This window comes from Pholcus phalangioides, unplaced genomic scaffold (assembly GCF_987345545.1).
Source record: "Pholcus phalangioides strain wild (caught in Gottingen) unplaced genomic scaffold, Ppha-v1.0 ptg000022l_1, whole genome shotgun sequence".
Classification (NCBI taxonomy): domain Eukaryota; kingdom Metazoa; phylum Arthropoda; class Arachnida; order Araneae; family Pholcidae; genus Pholcus; species Pholcus phalangioides.
The window spans coordinates 25,636,624-25,656,737 of NW_028301615.1; the positions used below are offsets into that span (position 1 = coordinate 25,636,624).

Genomic DNA, 20,114 nt, shown 5'->3' on the forward strand with positions numbered 1-20,114 from the left:
AAGCCAGGTTTTCCTAAAAGCAGGTTTCTACAGCGTGTGCAGCGTGAAAACTCTGATTGGTCAAAATAACCTGAATTTCCAGTTTTTAACCAATCAACGTTTTTACGCAACACACTGCGCAGATATTTTGCTCCTAGGAAAACCCGGCTTATATTACTGGAGGGAGCATCCAGCAGCTGCGGAATTTTCTTGAATTTTCTTTCATTAATTCTGGATTTCCCTTCATTAATTCTGGATTTCCCTTCATTAATTCTGGATTTCCCTTCATTAATTCTGGATTTCCCTTCATTAATTTTCCTTCATTAATTCTGGATTTCCCTTCATTAATTCTGGATTTCCCTTCATTAATTCTGGATTTCCCTTCATTAATTCTGGATTTCCCTTCATTAATTCTGGATTTCCCTTCATTAATTTTCCTTCATTAATTTTCCTTCATTAATTTTCCTTCATTAATTCTGGATTTCCCTTCATTAATTCTGGATTTCCTTCATTAATTCTGAATTTTCCTTCATTAATTCTGGATTTCCCTTCATTAATTCTGGATTTCCTTCATTAATTCTGGATTTTCCTTCATTAATTTCCCTTCATTAATTCTGGATTTCCCTTCATTGATTTCCCTTCATTAATTCTGGAATTACTTCCGTTATTAATTATTATTTCTTTCATTACTGCTGGAATAATTGCTTTAATCAATTCTGGATTTGTTTCTTTCATTAATGCTATAATTTTTTTTCTTTCATTAATTTTGAATTATCTCTAATTAATTCTAGAATATTTCTTTCATTAATTTTGAAATGATCTTTTTCTTAATTCTGGAATTATTTCTTCCATTAATGCTGAAATTATCGCTTTCATTTATTTTGAAACTGAAATTATCTGTTTCATTGAAACTAGAAATTTTCTTTCATTTATTCTGGAATCATCTTTCATTTATTCTGGAATTAGCTTCCATTAATTCCGGAATTATCACTTTCATTAATTTTTGAATTATCTTTCATTAATTTTTGAATTATCTTTCATTAATTCTGGAATTATCACTTTCATTAATTTTTGAATTATCTTTCATTTATTCTTGAATTATCACTTTCATTTATTCTTGAATTATCACTTTCATTAATTTTGAAATTAATAATTTCGCCAATGCTGAAAGTATCTCTTGCATTCATTCTGGAATTATCTTTAATTACTCTCATTAAAAAGAAATGCCACATGCGACTCGTGAAAGAAACGAACAAATCTAAATGAAAGAAACATAGAAATGAATCGATCTTCCTGTTTTTGCTTCAAAAAATGCTTGATTAAAGCTGCGGAATTTCTTCGATGTAATTTATATGGGCCCATAATTAATTTCAAAAATCCTAAACTGTATGGATTGATGCAATTGGATAATATAAAACGGAGACATTAATTCTCATTTTCGTGCTTAAGAAGATATAAATAAAAAGCTGAAATGGGTCTGGCTCATTATTTTATATGTAATTTTCTCGGCCTTTTTTTTCATAGGCCTTACTAGGCCCGTCTGTAATTCCACAATCGGCCCATTGGGCTGGGCATGAAAGTCAAAGTCTGATGCTGGTCTGGTAATTTTCTCGGCTTCGTATTTCTAAAAGCGAACTCAATATTTCGAAACCAAAGATTCAATTTAATTTTTACAATGATTGATGCGGCGGAAAACCCCACTAAATTTCCCCATTTCTATGCTAAAATCGGCAATTTTAACATTGATCTCTATGGGGGATCGTGTTTGTTTTCACCGAGTCACGTGATCTTCCGACGAAAGATATTGGGGGTGCAAGGATGACATCACTCTCCGCTAACATACGAAGGTTTTTTAACAACTGGCTGTTGCGAAGATATGTTTTGTAAAGAGAGAAAATTTGACTGCCCTGCGGGGAATCGAACCCACGTCCTTTCACTTTCCGGGTGAACGCCCTAGACTAGAACTCCTTAATACACGTATATGAAGGCGTCTTACCCTAGACCACTAGACTTCAGAGCGGAGAGTGACGTCATCCTTGTATAAGTCGCCATCTGGTGGCAGCGTCAGCAGTTGTGAGCTTGGTCTGAGTCTGGTCCGGCCGTCCATGTATGGTCCCTTTCAGTGTACACGAGAGCCAAGGAAAGGTTGAGCGATTCGGTGCCTCTGTAGTCTAGTGGTCTGGGCTTTCACCCGGAAAGTGAAAGGAAGTGGGTTCGATTCGCCGCAGGGGCAATTTTCTCAAGAATTTCCTCTCTTTCCAAAATATATCTTCGCAACACAGCCAGTTGTTAAAAATCCGTCGTTTGATATTGGGGGGCACTCCGCTTAAGAGGTCGTATTTTTGGTCTCCCAAGAAAGAATTATTAACGAGATTTGACTGTATATAGACTTGTCAGTGATAAAATGAGACGAAATATCTCGTCAATGCAGCTCAAAGGGTTAATAGTGGTTCTGTTTTAGTTGAAAAAAATATTGTAATGGTCGGTTTTTTTTAAATCAGCATAGTGGTGTCATCTGTTGTGGAAATTGGGAAAAGTGACAACAAAAAATACGACATCAGGTGTCCTAATTTCTGTTTTCGAATCTAGTAACCCTACTGCGAAGGGCAATATTTCAACGGTTTTTATAAGCATCGAGTTTATAATACAAGCTCGATGGTTTTTAGCTTTAACGACAACAACTTTGTTGACAGTTGGCAGCTTTTTTTTTTCGCGGCAATCGATAATTTCCCGCATTTTTCTAGATGACGTATTTTTTTCATTTCTTCAGATTAAATATGGTCAGAATATTGGTAGCTTAGGAACCTGGGTTTTTCTTATAGCTCAGTGGATAAAGTATGGTCTTATCTGATATTATCAGTTTACTTGACTTGACTTGTCATTTTCAGCTCTTCTTGCACCGAAAGGTAAAAGTGATGTTAAAACCGTCTTAATTTGAATGTAAACAGTAAACAAACACATTTGCTTCTTGGACACAGTAGACTTTAATTTGTATGAGATTATATGCATGTATATTTGTAAAATACATTTGTTTGTATTGTTAATTATGAACGGAAATGTTTTCATATCATCTAAGTTACACACTCTGTTCGTTCTTCGCATACTAGGTCGTTCTTTTGAGTCCTCTCATTCTCAAACACTCTCCAGGTCACTCACTAATACTGTTCCTCGCTCTCTAGGTCACTGATGCTTACACACACACTTAGATGCCCTGAGTCAGTCTTTCGGTTGCTCACTAACCTGACCCCTCACTCTTTAAGTCACTCACTTACCTAGCTTCTCGATCAAAATCCCGGCTCTGTCTGAGAGAGAAGGCCAGGTGAACAACCAAAAGAGTGCCTAGAGAGCGAGGGGCCACAGATTAGTGAATGACCAAAAGAGTTGGCTATATCATTAGGCCACTCATGTGCTTGCACACTGTCTAGGTCACTCACCTGGTCCTTTGCTCTCTGCATAGAGTCAGACTTATGGTTTTGAAGCCCTTCTTGCATTATATAGTATAACTTTCTCGAACTATAAATACGACAAATTGACACTAATTACGTCAAATTTGCCCCTTGGTTCCCCCCCCCCCCCAGAAATATACCTCTGTCACTCTTTTGGTCACTCCACCCTCTAAGTTACTCTTTTTGTTCTTTGCTTACTAAGTCACTCCCATGATAACACTCTAAGTCACTCACTAATATTGTTCCTTGCTCTCTAAGTCACTCTCATTCATGTGGTTCTTCGCTGTCTAGGCCAATGGTGCGCAAACCATAGGTAATGTCAATGTACTAGGGGGAATGGCGAGAGAGTCTCGAAAAAAAAACCTTCCAAATAAGAAATTCATTTTTATTTTAAAATACGTCTGAACTAAAGAAAGCTTTTATTCAGCTGAGCCATGTATCAGACAATGCAATTTTGACAAATTCTACTTGCATAATAATCAATATTATCGGTTCCATCATGTCAAAATCACGAATGTTCATTGCCCTTGCAAAAAAAAACCGTGGGAAATGGCATTTGAATGTTTATTCTACCCATGTAACTTATTGGAAGTTATTTTCCTAAAATTTGTTGTAACGTGTTTCAATAGGAATACGCATTCACGTTTCAGGCGCAACTTATATAGCAAAACAAGGTTATCTAAACAGCTGGTTAAAAAAATTAAAATTTATACATTCGTGCTTCTGGCATGTGAAGAACGATATAAAGTTGGTACTTTTACAGGATGACTTAGAAAGAATCACCCGATTTCAGAATTGTATATTTCTTAAAAATTAACAACACAGAAATAAAAATTAACAACACAGAAATAGAATGACAAGTAATACATAAATATACGGGGGAAATGTGTCTATGTTTCATGAAAATTTTTTGTTAATAGTCGATTTAAAGTGTAGAATCATTTTGAAATCGGGTGATTCTTTCTTAATCACCTTGTATACAAAAACACTAACGTTAGTGTTTTGAGCAAGTTAGTGAGCAACATTTGGTTGCTCACTAACCTGACCATGTTGCTCACTAACCTGACCACTCGTTCTCTAGATCATTCACCTGGCTCCTTGCTCACTCACGTGCTTGCACATTGTGTAGGTCACTCTTTTGATTGCTCACCTGGACCTTCCCCTCTAGACAGAGTTGGATTTATGTTTTTTGCACCCTTGCATTGTAGTATAGTTTTCTTGACACCACCCATTCTTCTCCCTTCTCCAGGGATTGCTGCCCTGGCCCACTTAGCCTCCTCCCCAAAAATATGCCTTGTCTCTATGTCACTCTTTTGGTCACTCATATGCTTTCACATCCTCTAAATTACTCTTTTTGTTCTTCATTTACTAGGTCACTTCCATTATCACACTCTCTATAGGTCACTCACCGATATGATTCCTTGCTCTCTAGGTTACTCTTTTCATCACTTCCATATTTACACACACTCTTTGAGTTACTCTTTTGGTCTAACCTGGCCCCTTGCTCTCTATATCGCTCATGTGCTTGAACGCTATCCAGGTCACTCTTTTGGTTGCTCACCTCATCCTTTGCTCCCTAGACAGAGTCAGATTTATGGTTTTGCTGCCCTTCTTGCATTAGCTTAATTCTCTTGACCACTCATTCCTCATATTTATCGCCCTTGGCTATAGCCCGTCTGTAAATATGCTTCTGGCCAACACCATCATTTCCGTTCGGTTATCAATCATTATTGAATGTCCCTATCATCTCGCAGTAATCGTAGGAAATGACTAAAATGGCGACTAAAAATTAGGCATTGATGCCTAATATATGATTACTGAGTAGGAGTTTCAGGACAACAAATTTGCGGAATTTATATCAGTATCTCTCTCAAATTTTCTCTTCTTTCTTTCAAACCGAGCGCAACTCCAGTCTAACTACAATCGTGTGAGTTGTGCCAGAAGTGTACCTGACAGTCTGATTATGTATCTAGTGTTGTGTCCGATTTTTTAGTGCTACCATCTATATTTCAAAAGTCAAGTCAGTGAAGTGTAATGATTGAATATTTGTATTGTTTCTAGGGCAGTTTCTGTCTTTGGGGAGACTTTTCAGAGATTGGGGAGATCAGCTCACATTTCTCGAAGTTGAAAACCACAGAAAACCAACTTCAGTCGACCACCACTGTGGTGTTCAATCCCGGTACCTCACGATGTGAATCTGTCACTATGACCACTCGACAACCACAGTGACATCCTTCAACTTTGAGAGGGGGCATCAAGTCCAGGAAAAGTCGAGAAATAATATTAGTTTAGACCTTTTTTTTGTTTCAAAAAACATTTTTTTGGCTCCTGAGAAATTTGACGGATGCCTAATTTTTTCCGATTTGTCAAGCTCTGGTTTATCATATATTGAGAACTTACTTATATGTCAATTAATAACATAATTTTTTTTTGTTTTAGGATTCTATGTTATTATCTTGACATGGCAGGTCCTATTTCTCGAAAACTTACCCCGTCGCTTCTATCAAAAATTAATGTCGGATGCATCAATGTAACATGCAATCAACAGTCACAAGCTGAGAATCCATTCATGAAGAAATATGCAGAAAAGATTTCAGCATTACAAAAGTAACATACAAAAACTGTTTGTATTTACAATGTGTGTGTATGCATTGTTATCATGCACACGTGCCAATTACAATATATGTACACTGATTGAAATTTGTTCATATCTGAGGGGGCCCAAAGCTGGAAATTTTTGTTTTTCCCAGTAAAGAGACAATGGGGCAGTGGAGACTAAACCAACACTACAATAGATAACCACATTATTCCAAACTACTACAGTAAAACAACCTCTTTCGCAGGTTCTGATGGTAGGTCCACAACTAGATGCTCAGTCATCTTGGACAAGCAAGCATTTTGGAGCCCCCTTATCATTTTTGAAGGAGAAGCTAAAGGGGGAAATTCGCGCCCCCCACCCAAAGCACCATATCTGCTTACTTCCCCCCCCCCCCTCAGTTGCAGCCCTGACTAACAGTGCTCTGATATATCATTTATATCAGAGCACTATCCCCTAGAGGGGGATGTATAGTTATGAAAAAAAAAATTATTTTATATACAGTCTCCGCGTCTCCCAAAACCAGATTAGAAAGTGGTTGCCCTGTCTCTCCTGATGCCAACAACAAAAAATTCTATGTTTGTAAGTGCAATATTCACTGAGATATTCAAAAAACAGAACATTGAGAAAAAACAGCTCTAAATGCAGAAAAACCGTTTTATTCGCATTAACTGTGATATTCTTGTAATATATTTTTAAAATTTTCATAGCACTTCTCCAGGCGAATACGAGAAGAGGGTAGAAAAACTGATAGCCACGCCTACGAGTTCAATCACAGAGCAAAGACCAGCTGCTCCACATCAAACAAAACCTACTTTCAATAAAAAGAAGGTAAACACATTTTGCACCTCACATTTTAATTTGGTGATAAATGAGTAGGATTATGCTATAAATGTTCAAGAAACAGAACTATGTTAGTTTCTAATAAACAAAAAGAATCTAACATGGGTTGAAACAAAGCAGTGAAAAAATACCACTCTTACTGTGCATACAAAATTTGTTTTCTTACAGGGACTGGACAGTATAATGAAGCTGGAGAATCTAGCAGATTTAAGCAAGGAATCTATCGAATCTGTGAGTGCATATGAGAAAATAAATATGCAGTAGACACTTGTAATAACAAACCATACAATCGCAAATGTTCCATAGCAAGGACCTGTAGGATAAGTCCCAAATATTTTCATGTAAATGACTATCTTTTATATTTACCTTTCGATATAACTACCCACCCGATATAACATTTGTTTTGGATGGACCCATGGGGGGTAGTTATAACGAGCATTGACTATATTTCCTGATATTGTAGTATTATGCTATGAATATTACTATATGAAGTTGTCTGAAATATTAATTTTCTGATATATATGTGATATTTCACAACATTGTGAAAATGAACTTTCAGGGACCAAAAACTAATTATGCCATATCTTATCTAAAAAAGGTTCAATTACATTGAGTGAATTTACTAGCTATTTACTTACAGTTTTTCTCACTGCTACCAAAGTCGCTCTGTGTAATAATGTTATCAAGTAAACTCGCTGCTTGCTCTACTAGTGCAAGTAAAGTTAAAGGGTAGGCTACTTTTCCCACTACTTGCTGATGTTTTTGTTCTCTTGGATGCAATATGGGTATGAATATTTTTTTCCTCTTGCTTTGTCTCGCAACAAAAGAGAGACGACAATACACAAAAAGGAAGAGGAAGAAAATTAGTTTCTCTCTCATCTAGTGATTGATTTTACGAGTCCTGTGTAATTAAAATTTGCTGCGCTAGTTGAAACCGGTTTGCTCACCATCTTGAAAATAGCTAGTAAGCTTGTCCAATGTAATTGAGCCTTAAGGGAGCATCCTTTGTAATGGGACAAAAAAATTTTATTATTATATCTAGACGTTTATTATGAGCTGGATTCACTATAGCTGAGGCTTGACTGTTTAACAAATGTTTGTATTGACTATTTGATGGGGGGTTTTTTGCCATATTTCAGATTAATCTATATATACATCAGAATCGCTTTCCAGATATATCTCTCTTTCGGAATGCTTTTTAGTCATTTCATTTAAGATAAATGATTAAGCTAAGAGAAAATGTATTAAAAGAGAAGAAAAAGCCTCAGATTCAAATGGTTTCAGTTTCAATGGTTTAACTAGGAGTATGGGAGGGCAATTCTAATTTATTTGTATTTTTTGAAACAAATACATAGGTACCTCAGCTAACAAAGATAATTCATTCTGTGGAATCGCATTCATTAGCCGAAATGTGATTTTTCATAGATTTCTAATTTCTATGGAAAATCATTTAATTTGTTCCAGAAACTGCCCAAAATTTGAAGATAAGTTTCATAGAAACAGTAAAAAGCAGTGTGAAAAATACAAAAGCTGATGGAAGGTTGAGATAAACAACTTCACAATTGTATGAAAGAGAATTTAAAGCAAGACAAAAAACTGAAAATATTTTTATTTTACACTATGTACGCTATGCAGTTGGGTTCATGAGCCATAGTGAAAAAAGAAGTGTGTGAGTTGGTATGCTCTGTGATATTAGTCAGCACATTTCTCTCTCATGCATACTGATGGAAAAAGATAAGTTTCTAGAATGTTCATTCTGGTATTAAGAGTCTTACCATATGAACTAAAACCATTCAGATCTGAGGCTTTTTTCTTCTTCTCTCTTGATGCATTTTCTTTTAGCTTGATCATTTATCTTAAATGAAATGACTCAAAATCATTCTAAAAGAGAGGTATATCTGGAAAGATTTTCTGCGGTATATATAGATTAATCTGGCTCGAGTGACAACTAGGCTGTGTGCATAGTGTTGCAACCAAGAGGTACAGGAGTGCATAATAGAGACTAGTGACAAAAACAATTGTATTGTTTTGTGCTACACAGCACATACTCGAGGAGCGAGGTGAAAAAGAGAAAGAGGCCACTCAATGAGGTGCGGGAGTTGAACAAACATGTTTGTTTTCACTTCGATCTGCTGATTTTCACCATCTCCTGATTTGTCCGTTTCTCCCTCTTTTTTCTTTTTCTCTTCTGCGGAGGGATCATCATCACACCCTTACATTTCAGAACCCCTATGGCCATTTTCACTTTCCTCCTTCTCTTTTACTATGTGTGGATATCTCTTCCTCCACCCTCTATGCATTTTTTTCTTCCTAGTCAAATTATTGTAACTTGTATCTCTTCACTCTACTATGAATGCAGCCTATCTCATCTAATTAGTTTTGATTGCCACAAAAATTTTGCTCACGACGCTGCTGTTTTATGTTAGCATGCGCATCCATATCAACTAAAATGTTTGTCATCTATCTGTATTTGTTAGCCGATGTAGAAAAAAAATCTTTGTTAGCTGAAAAGTCTGTAAACCAAGGCGTTTGTTAGCCGAAGTATCACTGTATTAACATAGTTTGCCACATCAGTGGAAGTTCCCCCTCAAACCTTTAAAATTAGTTTTTAAAAAGTTTAGCTCAGCAGCAGACAAGCCAAAAATCTGTTATTTATTGTAGTTGTTTTGTTTTTAGTTAATCAATTCTTTTATAAGTGAGCTTGCTTGTAAATTAATATACCTAAATATATCCATTAACACATGTACCTAATGTGGTTTCTCTCTCTCAGCTTTGGAAAGAGTATCACAAAGACAAAGATGGTCTATATGCTGTCCTGCCAGTAAGTTTGAATGCTTATTGTTTTTCATTTTATCTCATCACCCATTAACCAGTCATCTGGCTATTTCAGAATAGTAAATCATGCTGATTTTTGGGTAATTTAGAGAAAACTAATTATTAATTATTTTAGTCATTAAATTAGTTATTCAATTTTAAAAAAAAACAGCTAAGTACATGATGAACTCAGTTTCAATGTATTCATAAAAAAATTTATTTGATTAAAAAATATATTTTATTAGCTTCAAACTTCCAAAAAAGGGTGTATGAGAAATTAATTGACCAAATGATTCGTGGTTTGATACAGCTAAACACCAATTCCTGTGGGAAAAACTGATGCCCCATCATTTGAAAATATAAGAAGCATTGTTTATTGGCATCATCGATAATGTTATCATTGGGATATTGTTTTGCAAAGTACAGAATGAACCAATATCATAACATGGGAAAAAGTTTTTTATAATTACAAAGTTTTTTTTTTTTTGCTAATTCTGAAGCTGAAGTTGAACTAGACCTATTTTCCCTATAAGTTATCATTATTGACCTGGGAAACTATGTAAGGAGTCAACAGGTGCCCATCCTCCCCTTTTTTTACAAACATTTACTTACTCAGTTCACAATGCCCTGACCCGACTATACTAGCTATTATGATCCATGTACATGTACAGCTGCTTTTGCAATGGCTTTTTTACAGTGGAGGCTAATGTAAGGGCACTTTCATCAGTTCTCAACTGACCAGATTCACAGTTACGCAGCCAAAACACTTTCCCAAGGGGTCTATGGAACATACCTTTCATTAAAGAAATTATCGTGATTCTTAATACACATTATACAATTCCATTCCAACTTCTCACAATGATTGAATAATAATTTAGAAAAATGCAGGTTTTTAGCTGAAAGTAAAAATATCATGTTTCAGAACAATATGACGAAGAAAAAAAAAACTTCCACAAACATTTCGTAATGAAGAAGAAAAATGTAATTGTCCTGCTTTTTATCGTCTCGTTTATGGTCATCATGTTTGCTGCCAGATTTGATAATTATCGATCGATTATTTTTATCAGAAATTCGGAGTCCTGATGTGCTCACATCTAGCAGCATGCATTGTACTTCTACTATTGCTGTATCTCGAAACACCTTTCAGAATCATGGTTAATTAGTGAGACCGCAAACTTTTGGTTTGCACACCATAGAAATTAAAGTTGGTAGAATTCCCTCTTCCCCATTGCAAAATTTCTAATATTATTTGAAAACTTGTGGTTATATTATTTTTGTTCCAAGTAGCAATACATTATTTGTCACATTCACTATTTATCACCTACCAACAATGCTAAAATCTTTTTAATGCTAAAAAATCATAAGTTTTTGAAACTTGGACTTCTATAACATTTGCTATTTGATTTATCTACCACCAATAGTAACACACTAACATGTAGAGACTGGCTCTTTTTCAAAAGTTGTATATTATGAGAAGAGACATGTAAATTTCACATATATAAAATCCAAATTTTGCAAAAAAATAATCCTAATCAGAAGTTTGCATTTATTTTCAAAAATAAAATTTTTCAAATAAAAAAATTTTGCATTCATTTGCAAAAAATAAAAATGCATTCATTTGTAAAAAGAAAAATACATTCATTTACAAAAATGAAAAATGCATTCAATTGCTAAAAGAAAATTACTTATTCTCACTAAAAAAGTTGCATTCATTTGCAAAAACATTGAAATAAAAAATTTGGCATTAATTCACAAAAAAATTTTCAAATCAAACATTTTGCATTCATTTTCAAAAATAATTTCAGATAAAAAATTTGCATTAATTCCCAAAAAAAATTTCAAATTGGAAATTTTCCATTCAAAAAACAAACTTAACCCTATGTCACAATTTTTTTTTCAATTTTACAAGTTTAAGTACTTTATGTAGTTGAAAGTTCTATCAAAATTACTACCTATTTTTACTTAAAAAGGTGAAAATAATGAAGATTTTGCAGAGAAAAGTAGTAAAAATCAAATTTTTTGCATTTATTTAGCCAGATTTCACATTCATTGCATCCATTTCATGAATACAAAAATTACTTACATCTATGAGCTAAGATCTGTATCTACCTTATTACAAAACAACCTTGAAACAGTCATTCAAACATTATGACTATGGCAATATTTTCAGAAATTATTAATTTTAATTGCAATATCACGTTCAGTTTCTGTATGTCATGGTAAAACGTGTATTCTCAGAAATATAAATGACATTTGATTTACTCTATTACTGAATAATATGTATCTTATATCTTTCAGGAAGAAGCTGGAAAGAAAATTCTTTCAAAGTCAATAGAATACCCCACGGTATATACTATACACTCCATAGTTATATTTCTCCTCATTTTATTTATGAGACAAAAAAAGGGAGCTGAAACTTTTTTTCAACCTTTCTTTAGTTCAAGCATAGATTGCTTATACATGGTATTTTTGAATTCATGACACAAACTTTAAGAGGTAATATAAGACACCTAGAAAAACATTCTTTATCACAGAATGTACGATTGAATCATAATAGCAAAGATGGTAGAGGGTGTTTTAGACTGCTTAAAAGCACTTCACCAAAAATAAATATTATGTTTTTACAGTGGTTTTGCTGCGATATGTGCAATCAACCATTCGAGGGTGCATGTGCACCTTCAGATTGGATTAGAGTTTATTTTTTATTGGTGGAAGCACCATATAGGTTATGCTGTGCCAAAATTGTAATTTTGGTATAATTAACTCATCTGTGCACATAAAATTATTGAGAGATAGAGACAAAATCAGTATACAGTGATACCTCAGCTAACAAATACTGCCTTTTATAGTCATGATCTTTTTAGTTGATATGGATGCGCATGCTAACATTCAACAGCTGCGTCATGAGCTGAATGCTCACTGAGCCAATTGAAATGATTCCAATGAGTTAATGTTGCTCGAGTCAGGTATAATCATATAAAATATATTTCCACCTTGGAATCACTTTCTAGATCCATCTCCATTTCTCTTTCAGAAAGATTTTGAACCATTTCATTTAAAATGAAAGATTTATACAAATACAAATACGACGCCACAACAGGCAAATTGCCCAACGAGGTGGCTGACTTAAGAACATCATGGATCCCCGAGCCATTTTTTGGAATGTGCGTGTACGTGTAGTGCAACCTGACGTAAAGTTTTGTTTCTGTGTAATGCTTGTTATGTGTAGTGCTGTCCCCAGTTTTTCAAACTATGAGTGAAGTGTTATGGTTGAATGATTTACCGTTGTAGGACTGTTGCTCTCTGTGGCGAGACTTTTTAACGGGGAGATCGGCTCGCATTTGCGCCTTGAAGTTGGGAACCACAGAAAACCAACTTCAGCCGACCACCACTGTGGGGTTCGAACCCGGATCCTCGCATCACGAGTCCGCACTATAACCACTCGACCACCACAGTGGCTAAGCGATTTAGCTAAGAGAAAATGCTGTAAAAAAGAAAAGAAGCCTTAGACTTAAATGTTTTCAGTGCATATGGTGAAACTCTAAATAACACATTGATACCATACTGAACAGTCTGAACATTCTAGAAGCTTATCTTTTCCATCTGCATGTGTATGAGAGAGAGAGAGGAAAATGAGCTGACTACATTACATAGCATACCGACCTCATTTTTTTTTCACTGGCCATGAACCCGACTGCATAGATGCAAAGTGTAAAATAAAAGTGTGAAATGATGCTCAGTTTCCCATCTTTTAAATCCTTCCTCATCTAATTGTGAAACTGTTTATCTTGTCCTTCTGTTAGTTTTTATTCTCTTTTTTATTGTAGTTTTTGGTGTTTTAAAAAATTTATCTTTAAATTTTTGGCAATTACTAGAACAAATCAAACAACTTTCCATAAAAACCTATAGTCAATTGTGTTTTGGCTAATGAATGTGATTCCGGAATTATCTTTGTTAGCCAAGCTATCAGTTGCCTAACAGATATAGATGAAATTTCTTTTAAATATGGTATTTGGAAAATAAATGCATAAAAAGTTTGGAGTTTGGATCATGAAATATGTTTTAAAAAAACACAAATTTGTGTATATATAGGGATAACTTATCTCTCCCAAAAATTAAGGATGGTTAGTTTTGGTTAAATCTCAGCATTACTTGGTTTCTGAGGCTTCGACTGTAGTGAAACTCTATTATTCATTAAATTGGCTTCTCTTGCTAACATCTAACAGAATTTTTATTATTTTTTTCCTTCAATAGGTAATGTTCCAATTTTTTTTCAGTTCCTGTTTCCACTACCAAGAACTCAAGGCTTCGAGTTCGTTATGAGTCAGTTCCTGGGAAATTCTTGCCATTTCACCCCACTCGTGAGCTATCAGGTAACATTTTCAACTCAGAACCGTCTTAAATAGTATTTATTGAAATTTTGTGATTATATTGGAATGGAAAAAAATTTATGAAGGGGGGGGGAAGAGTGAAAGCACTTGCCACTTTTTGGAACTACGGAAAAAAATTCTTTTGGGGAAGTAAATCATTGAATGAGAGAATGAGATGGCTTTTTCCCCAACCCAGATATGTCAAGGAAATAGACCTTTTGGATATTATACCGAAATGAACTTGGAAAGAAAATTCTTTTTTTTTTCTCGGCAGAGAGACCAGATGACTTTTCTTTCTGAGTTCACCTTGGCATAATATCCAGAAAATGTCTATTTCCTAAATCACTGAATGTTTACACAGTTAAAGGTTCACTCAAATTCGCCACACATTATTAACGATAAAGATTATCAAACTTTCATATTTTATTCTGGGAGTCATGTGAAATCCCAAGTAAGAGCAAGAAATTCATTGAAATCATCAAGACAATTGGTGATTATACATAACAGATGAAAATTATTATATGCAATAGTTCAATTGGGACTCTTTGTTCTATCAATAAACTTCTGATGATAGTGATATGATGACCCATATTTTCGCACACACAGAGGGTGAACAACCGCCTCTTGATGTTTCAAAAAAAAAAAATGCAGTACTAGTGCTGGATAGGTACTGTTCTTCCACTCATTCAAATTTAAAACGTGCCTGGAACCAATGAATGGAAGCTGGTATAGCACTGCTCTTACACTCAATGTTTAGCTCTACATTTATATCGAACTGATTCATAAAAAAAAAGAGGAATTTTTGAACTGGTATTGTTTTTTTTCTCACGGATTCAATTGTATGTATACTTTTGAACACAGCAAATGGTTTCACTGCAAAAATTAGTCTCTGAACATAGGCATAAAGCTATTTGTAAATACTGGGAGGGCTTGAAAATACCAGGTAGGGGAACCCAGTATTTCTGTGAATACAGTCAAATCCCATTATAACGAACCCCAAGAGACCAGAGAAATCACTTTGTTATAACGAAATTTCCTTATAAAGAAATTCCAGGTTCCATTGTTCCTATGTAAACTTATCTGGGAGTAAAAAAAGTGTTCATTAAAACAAGATTTTTGCTATAACGGTATTCATTAAAACAGGATTTGACTGTATTAGAGAGATGTATATGTTACCATTAAAGTGTATAATTCAGTTATTTCATAAAATACCTAGTTATTTCATGAAATAACTGATCAAGTCAATTAAAGCGTGTAATAAATTAATATTTCCATATTTGAACCAGTTATTCTATAGATTAACTAATGTGATAGACAGTTAAAGTGTAAATTAAACAATATAACTAAATTATACAGCAAAAAAAATGTCATACAAAAACACAGTAAAATAATTTTCTACAACAGGAATTACTAAAATGTTACTTGGAATTGCATAGAGCATTATTGAAAACAAAAACTTTTTTTGCTGCTACACTGTGTTTTACATGAATATCTGTTTAATGCCCTGACAGGTTAATTTGTGATTCGAGTAACTAATAATGGACAGTGAAAGTGTTAAATAAACAATTTGACTTACTGAATTATACAGCCTTCAAAATGTTACTTATACAGTAGGGGTTATGTTTTTTTTCTTTTGGGTACAGATCGTTATTCTATGAAATAACTTGTTAAACTAACAATTGAATGAATACAAGTGAGTTTTGTGCTTTAACCGACGTGATCAGTTATTTCATGAAATAACAAAGTATTCTATGAAATTACAGATTTCATACTTTAACGATAACAAAAACAAATATTGCTGGTGGGGGGGGGGGGAGATCAAGCTCAGTGTGCAAGTTAATGTTTATGGTCTTGATGCCATGATAGTCTTTTAATGGATGAAATTCCATAATATATTTCACTTTCATTTCAGGCTCACAAAGAGGATGCTCCTGTTTGTATGACAATAACATATTTTTCTGAGCTTTTAGAATCCAAAGGTAAAAACTTTTGGAGTATTATTTTATTGTAAATTCACTTTTAAAAAAAAGAAGGAAAAACTGTCAGGCTGTTTTATTATTCAACTAATATTTCTGTTAAACGTGTATGAAATTTGAATTTTGACAGTCCCTCCGAATATAAACCCAAATTAAAAAAGATATGAAAAATATTGACAAAGAATAATGGGAAATTCTATTTAAATTCACTCATATTTCATCAAATTCATTAAAAAAAATGAGTAATTTTCAGTTTCTTTTAACATTTTTTATGACAAATAATGTAATTAGTTGATAAGGTTTTAGCAGCCATCATTTGATAAAAATTGTTTTTTTTGTTTTTTCGGGTTCGAAGACCGTCGTTCATTTGAGTTTGTTTTCAACGTTTCCCCAACACTAGTGGTTGGCATCATCAGGAGAATTGATAAAATGGATCAAAGTCAAGTTTTCCGGAGTCTCAGGTTGTATTTGTGCACATAAGTGGCTTGAACTACACTATTCTTTTGCGATTTGTTTTTGCGTTTTTAACTGTTTACAATACGCTGCCAGCCATAGAATCAACTGACCAATCGCAAAACAATAGTGTAGTTCAAGCCACTTATGTGCACAAATACAACCTGAGACTCCGGAAAACTTGACTTTGATGCATTTTATCAATTCTCCTAATGATGCCAACCACTAGTGTTGGGGAAACGTTGAGAACAAACTCAAACGGACGACGGTCTTCGAACCCGAAAAAACAAAAAAAAACAATTTTTATCAAATAAAGTAATATTCATGTGCTAGAACAGTGATGTGCAATCTTCATATCACAGGCCAGATGCAGCCTGCTTAGATATTCTATCTGGCCTGCTGCAGATTTTAAAATAATAGTATAGCATCTTTCAGTTGTAGCGTTTTAAAAAAACTCATTTTAGAGGGGTAGTTCCATTTTTTTAATATCAAAAATATCATTGTGAGAGTTTGAATATAAATTGATTAAAAACTTGCATCAGCAAAAAAATGGAACACGCCCTCATAAATATGCATAAAGTTATTAAACTATAATTATTTTAACAGTTGTAAAGAATAAACCATTGTGTCTCATTTGCAATGAAACTGGCGATCTTTGAAGTATACAACACATCCCGCCCCTTCACTTCTAAGCTTAAAAATTGCAATTATGAATCAGTGTATGAATATGTTTCGGCCTACCAAAATTTTTCTTTCTGTTTTTTGGACAGCTTCTAAAAAATGTTTGCTCATCACAGTGTAAGAATAAAACCACGGTTATTTTTTGTTTGCTTCTTTGATCGAAATATATTTTTATTAAAATGTGTTGTATTATTTGTCTTACATTTTAGGTTTAGTACTGATGCGGGGAGAATATGATTCAAACATTTTTGTAAGTATATTGTTTTCAAATGTTTTTGTTCTTTTTTCATACTTATTAGATTTGAAATGAAGAAAATAGCAGCCTGTATGCTAAACATTATTTGCAACAGTCACACTGTTGCTGAAATTAAATGGAACTATTTCAATTAATAGAAGAACATGATTAATGATAGTACGGAGTTCATGTTCAAATGGTGAAATATTATTTTATGGAATGTGTTATTAAAAACTACTTAACACCATAATATTCATTACTACAAATTATTATTATGAATTCTGTGCTCAGATGGCAAAATGTCATGTCACTTTTCTCAAAATATTTTGAGTTCACATTTTGGAGTTTCATTTGTCAAAATTTTGAAAAAGGTGGCCAAATTTCACCTTTTTCTTTCAGTTTATGAGAAACAAATGGAGGCAAATTGTAATAAGTCAAAAAGCCACAATAACACATTTTGGAAAAATATTGTTTATAAATTTGTCATCGTGAAATTTTGAAAAAGGGACATAACATTTTGCCATCTGAGCACAGAATTATGTGCATGGTTATATTCAAAATATTCTTATAACTGTGACTATTGTAAAAAAATGATCCGGTAGACAGAAGTAATGGAAATTAATCATTTTGAAGCACTTGGCTACTCATTACTGTATAATGTATGTTGCTCCATTAGAAATTTAATGATCAAGTTGCATCCATGTGTTTTATTTCAAATTTATTTATGCCATTGCTATTTTATATTTCAGTGGAATATCTTAAATTAACAAACTTTTACTAAATTTTTTAATAATAATAGCGTGATCCTCACATATTCCCAAGAGATCAGCATGATCCATCCAGGGAATTTGTTAGTGTTAGTGGACATCGATGCTTGAACCGGGATTCTAACCCAGACCTGCACAGTCAGAGGCTAGCTCCCTAATTGCTGGACTACCAGTCAGCATTTTCATTTAATTTTCATTTTTGATGTTTATGTAATATTTTAATTTAATATACCTGTAGTTTTCAATCAATGCAGTTTCAATCTTTTTTGTTTTTGTTTAGAAAGTTCATGAGGCCCAATGCCTCACAAATCAGCTGCACCTGTATTATGGCGAAGAAGATTCCAAAAAGGACAAGTTGCTTTGGCAGTTCAACAAGGACCCAACATCTTTCAGACACATGGATTTGATAGCTGAATTGGAATCCAGTGTTGGAAACGGCTAAGATTAAATATGAATGAAAAATAGACAATGATTATTACCTTAGTAAACTGGATTCATTTCCTATCTTCCATTCAGCTGTTTGAATATTTATTGCTTTTTGTTTCTTTCCCAATTATTTTTATTCTTTCGATTTCTTTAAAAAAACAATAATAATACTTATTCAAGCTTTTAGTGGAGTGGTTAGAGCACCAATTTACTTCCACGTGTTGCCTGTTTGAATATTGTTGTGGAAATTAATAATATTCCAATAAAAAAAAATGGAGGCATCATTCCAACCCCTGGCATTTTTGTTGAATATGCCTTATGTGAAAAGCAGGGCTTGCTACATTATCTGTATGCATGGTTCGCCAATGGAGAGTTTGAACAGAAATGTAGCTCAGGCATCTATTTCAAAATAAACGATAAATGGTGGTGGACATCAGCGCCACAAGTTTTTAAACCAGAATTCACTCTTTTGCCTGTATGAAGCATTCAATTTTATGACTCCTCTCTTTAATTTTGATAGAACGTAGAGGTAATTAGAGCCCCTCCTCCAAGTTTGACATCCATAGCACCAGTATTTCTTGCCCTACTTGGTTGCAGCCTTGCTGGTATGAACTATAAAAGCATGTGTTTTCTGATTCTTTTTTTCTGTCTCTTCGCCTCTACTACAGGGGTTTTTAATTTTTTATGGTTTCTTGAACCCTTTGTGCCAATAAGATGAAGGCTACAGTCACCTTTCAAGAATTATATTCAGTACATAATAATATAAAAACGATAAAGTAATTGTTTTCTCATCCAAGCTCATATATCTCCTGAAACCTGGTTAAGAAGTGTTGAGCAGACGGATCTGGTTCCCCCGAGCGCCGGTCGTTGAACTAGAGAGGGGCGCCAAAATGCGTGCTTGGCCTGGCTGATAAACTATCTAGTGGTGTGGCCCTGATCTCATTAAATACAATTTCACAAATTTAAGCTCTAATTTTCTCAAAGCCTGCTGAAATTTGTCAGGACAAGGTAAAAAAAGTTCAAGAATTTTCCAACAGATGGTATTTTGGTTATTATTATTGTGTAGCGCATGTCTAATTTAGTATATCTAGACACTTCTTCCATTGCTCTATCTTCATCCATTCAAAACGTATGACCAATTGATGATCCCATATGCATTGGCCATATGCGCAGCCTCTTAAAATCATTTTCTACCTCTAAGAACCATTTTGGGATATCCGGGAGCAAAAAGGACTAATGTTTAAGAGAAAAAACATTGGGAAAATTTCACATAATCTTGAGTAACTCCTGAAATATGGCAGATAGGATCATGGAAGTAACGTAGTGGTATAGCGATATGAGTACCCACCAAATGATAAGAAAGGTTAGAACGCCCCCGGTGAAAAATTTTGGAAATTTTAACGTTATCTTGAAATCTAAGCAAGATAGACGAAACATTTCAAAGACCAGGTCGTTGAAAGGCATTTGGTTGATGAAAAATATGCTTGCGAATAATGTGTATAAAGACATTAAAATATTAGTGTACCTA

At 34.1% G+C, this 20,114-nt stretch overlaps 1 protein-coding gene across 2 annotated transcripts; it reads left to right on the top strand.

The window, feature by feature from the left end:
* Nucleotides 1-2,834: 2,834 nt before the first annotated feature.
* Nucleotides 2,835-18,675, top strand: LOC149070078 (ATP synthase mitochondrial F1 complex assembly factor 1). 2 transcript variants are annotated; one of them, XM_089249832.1, is made up of 10 exons: nucleotides 2,835-2,885; nucleotides 5,865-6,032; nucleotides 6,732-6,852; nucleotides 7,033-7,095; nucleotides 9,635-9,685; nucleotides 11,977-12,024; nucleotides 13,956-14,051; nucleotides 15,961-16,027; nucleotides 17,368-17,408; nucleotides 18,441-18,675. In XM_089249832.1, exons 2-10 carry the CDS (start codon nucleotides 5,887-5,889, stop codon nucleotides 18,600-18,602), a joined length of 795 nt encoding a protein of 264 aa, XP_089105958.1. In that variant the 5' UTR covers nucleotides 2,835-2,885; nucleotides 5,865-5,886; the 3' UTR covers nucleotides 18,603-18,675. The 2 variants fall into 2 exon arrangements, with proteins under 2 accessions (XP_089105958.1, XP_089105957.1); XM_089249831.1 differs by lacking the exon at nucleotides 2,835-2,885 and adding an exon at nucleotides 2,898-2,970.
* Nucleotides 18,676-20,114: the final 1,439 nt, after the last annotated feature.

Coding starts and splice junctions, on each gene's coding strand:
- LOC149070078 (XM_089249832.1), top strand. CDS start 5,887: ATGGCAGGTCCTATTTCTCGAAAACTTACCCCGTCGCTTCTATCAAAA. Junction 6,033..6,731: donor AAGATTTCAGCATTACAAAA/GTAACATACAAA, acceptor AAATTTTCATAG/CACTTCTCCAGGCGAATACG. Junction 16,028..17,367: donor TGAGCTTTTAGAATCCAAAG/GTAAAAACTTTT, acceptor CTTACATTTTAG/GTTTAGTACTGATGCGGGGA.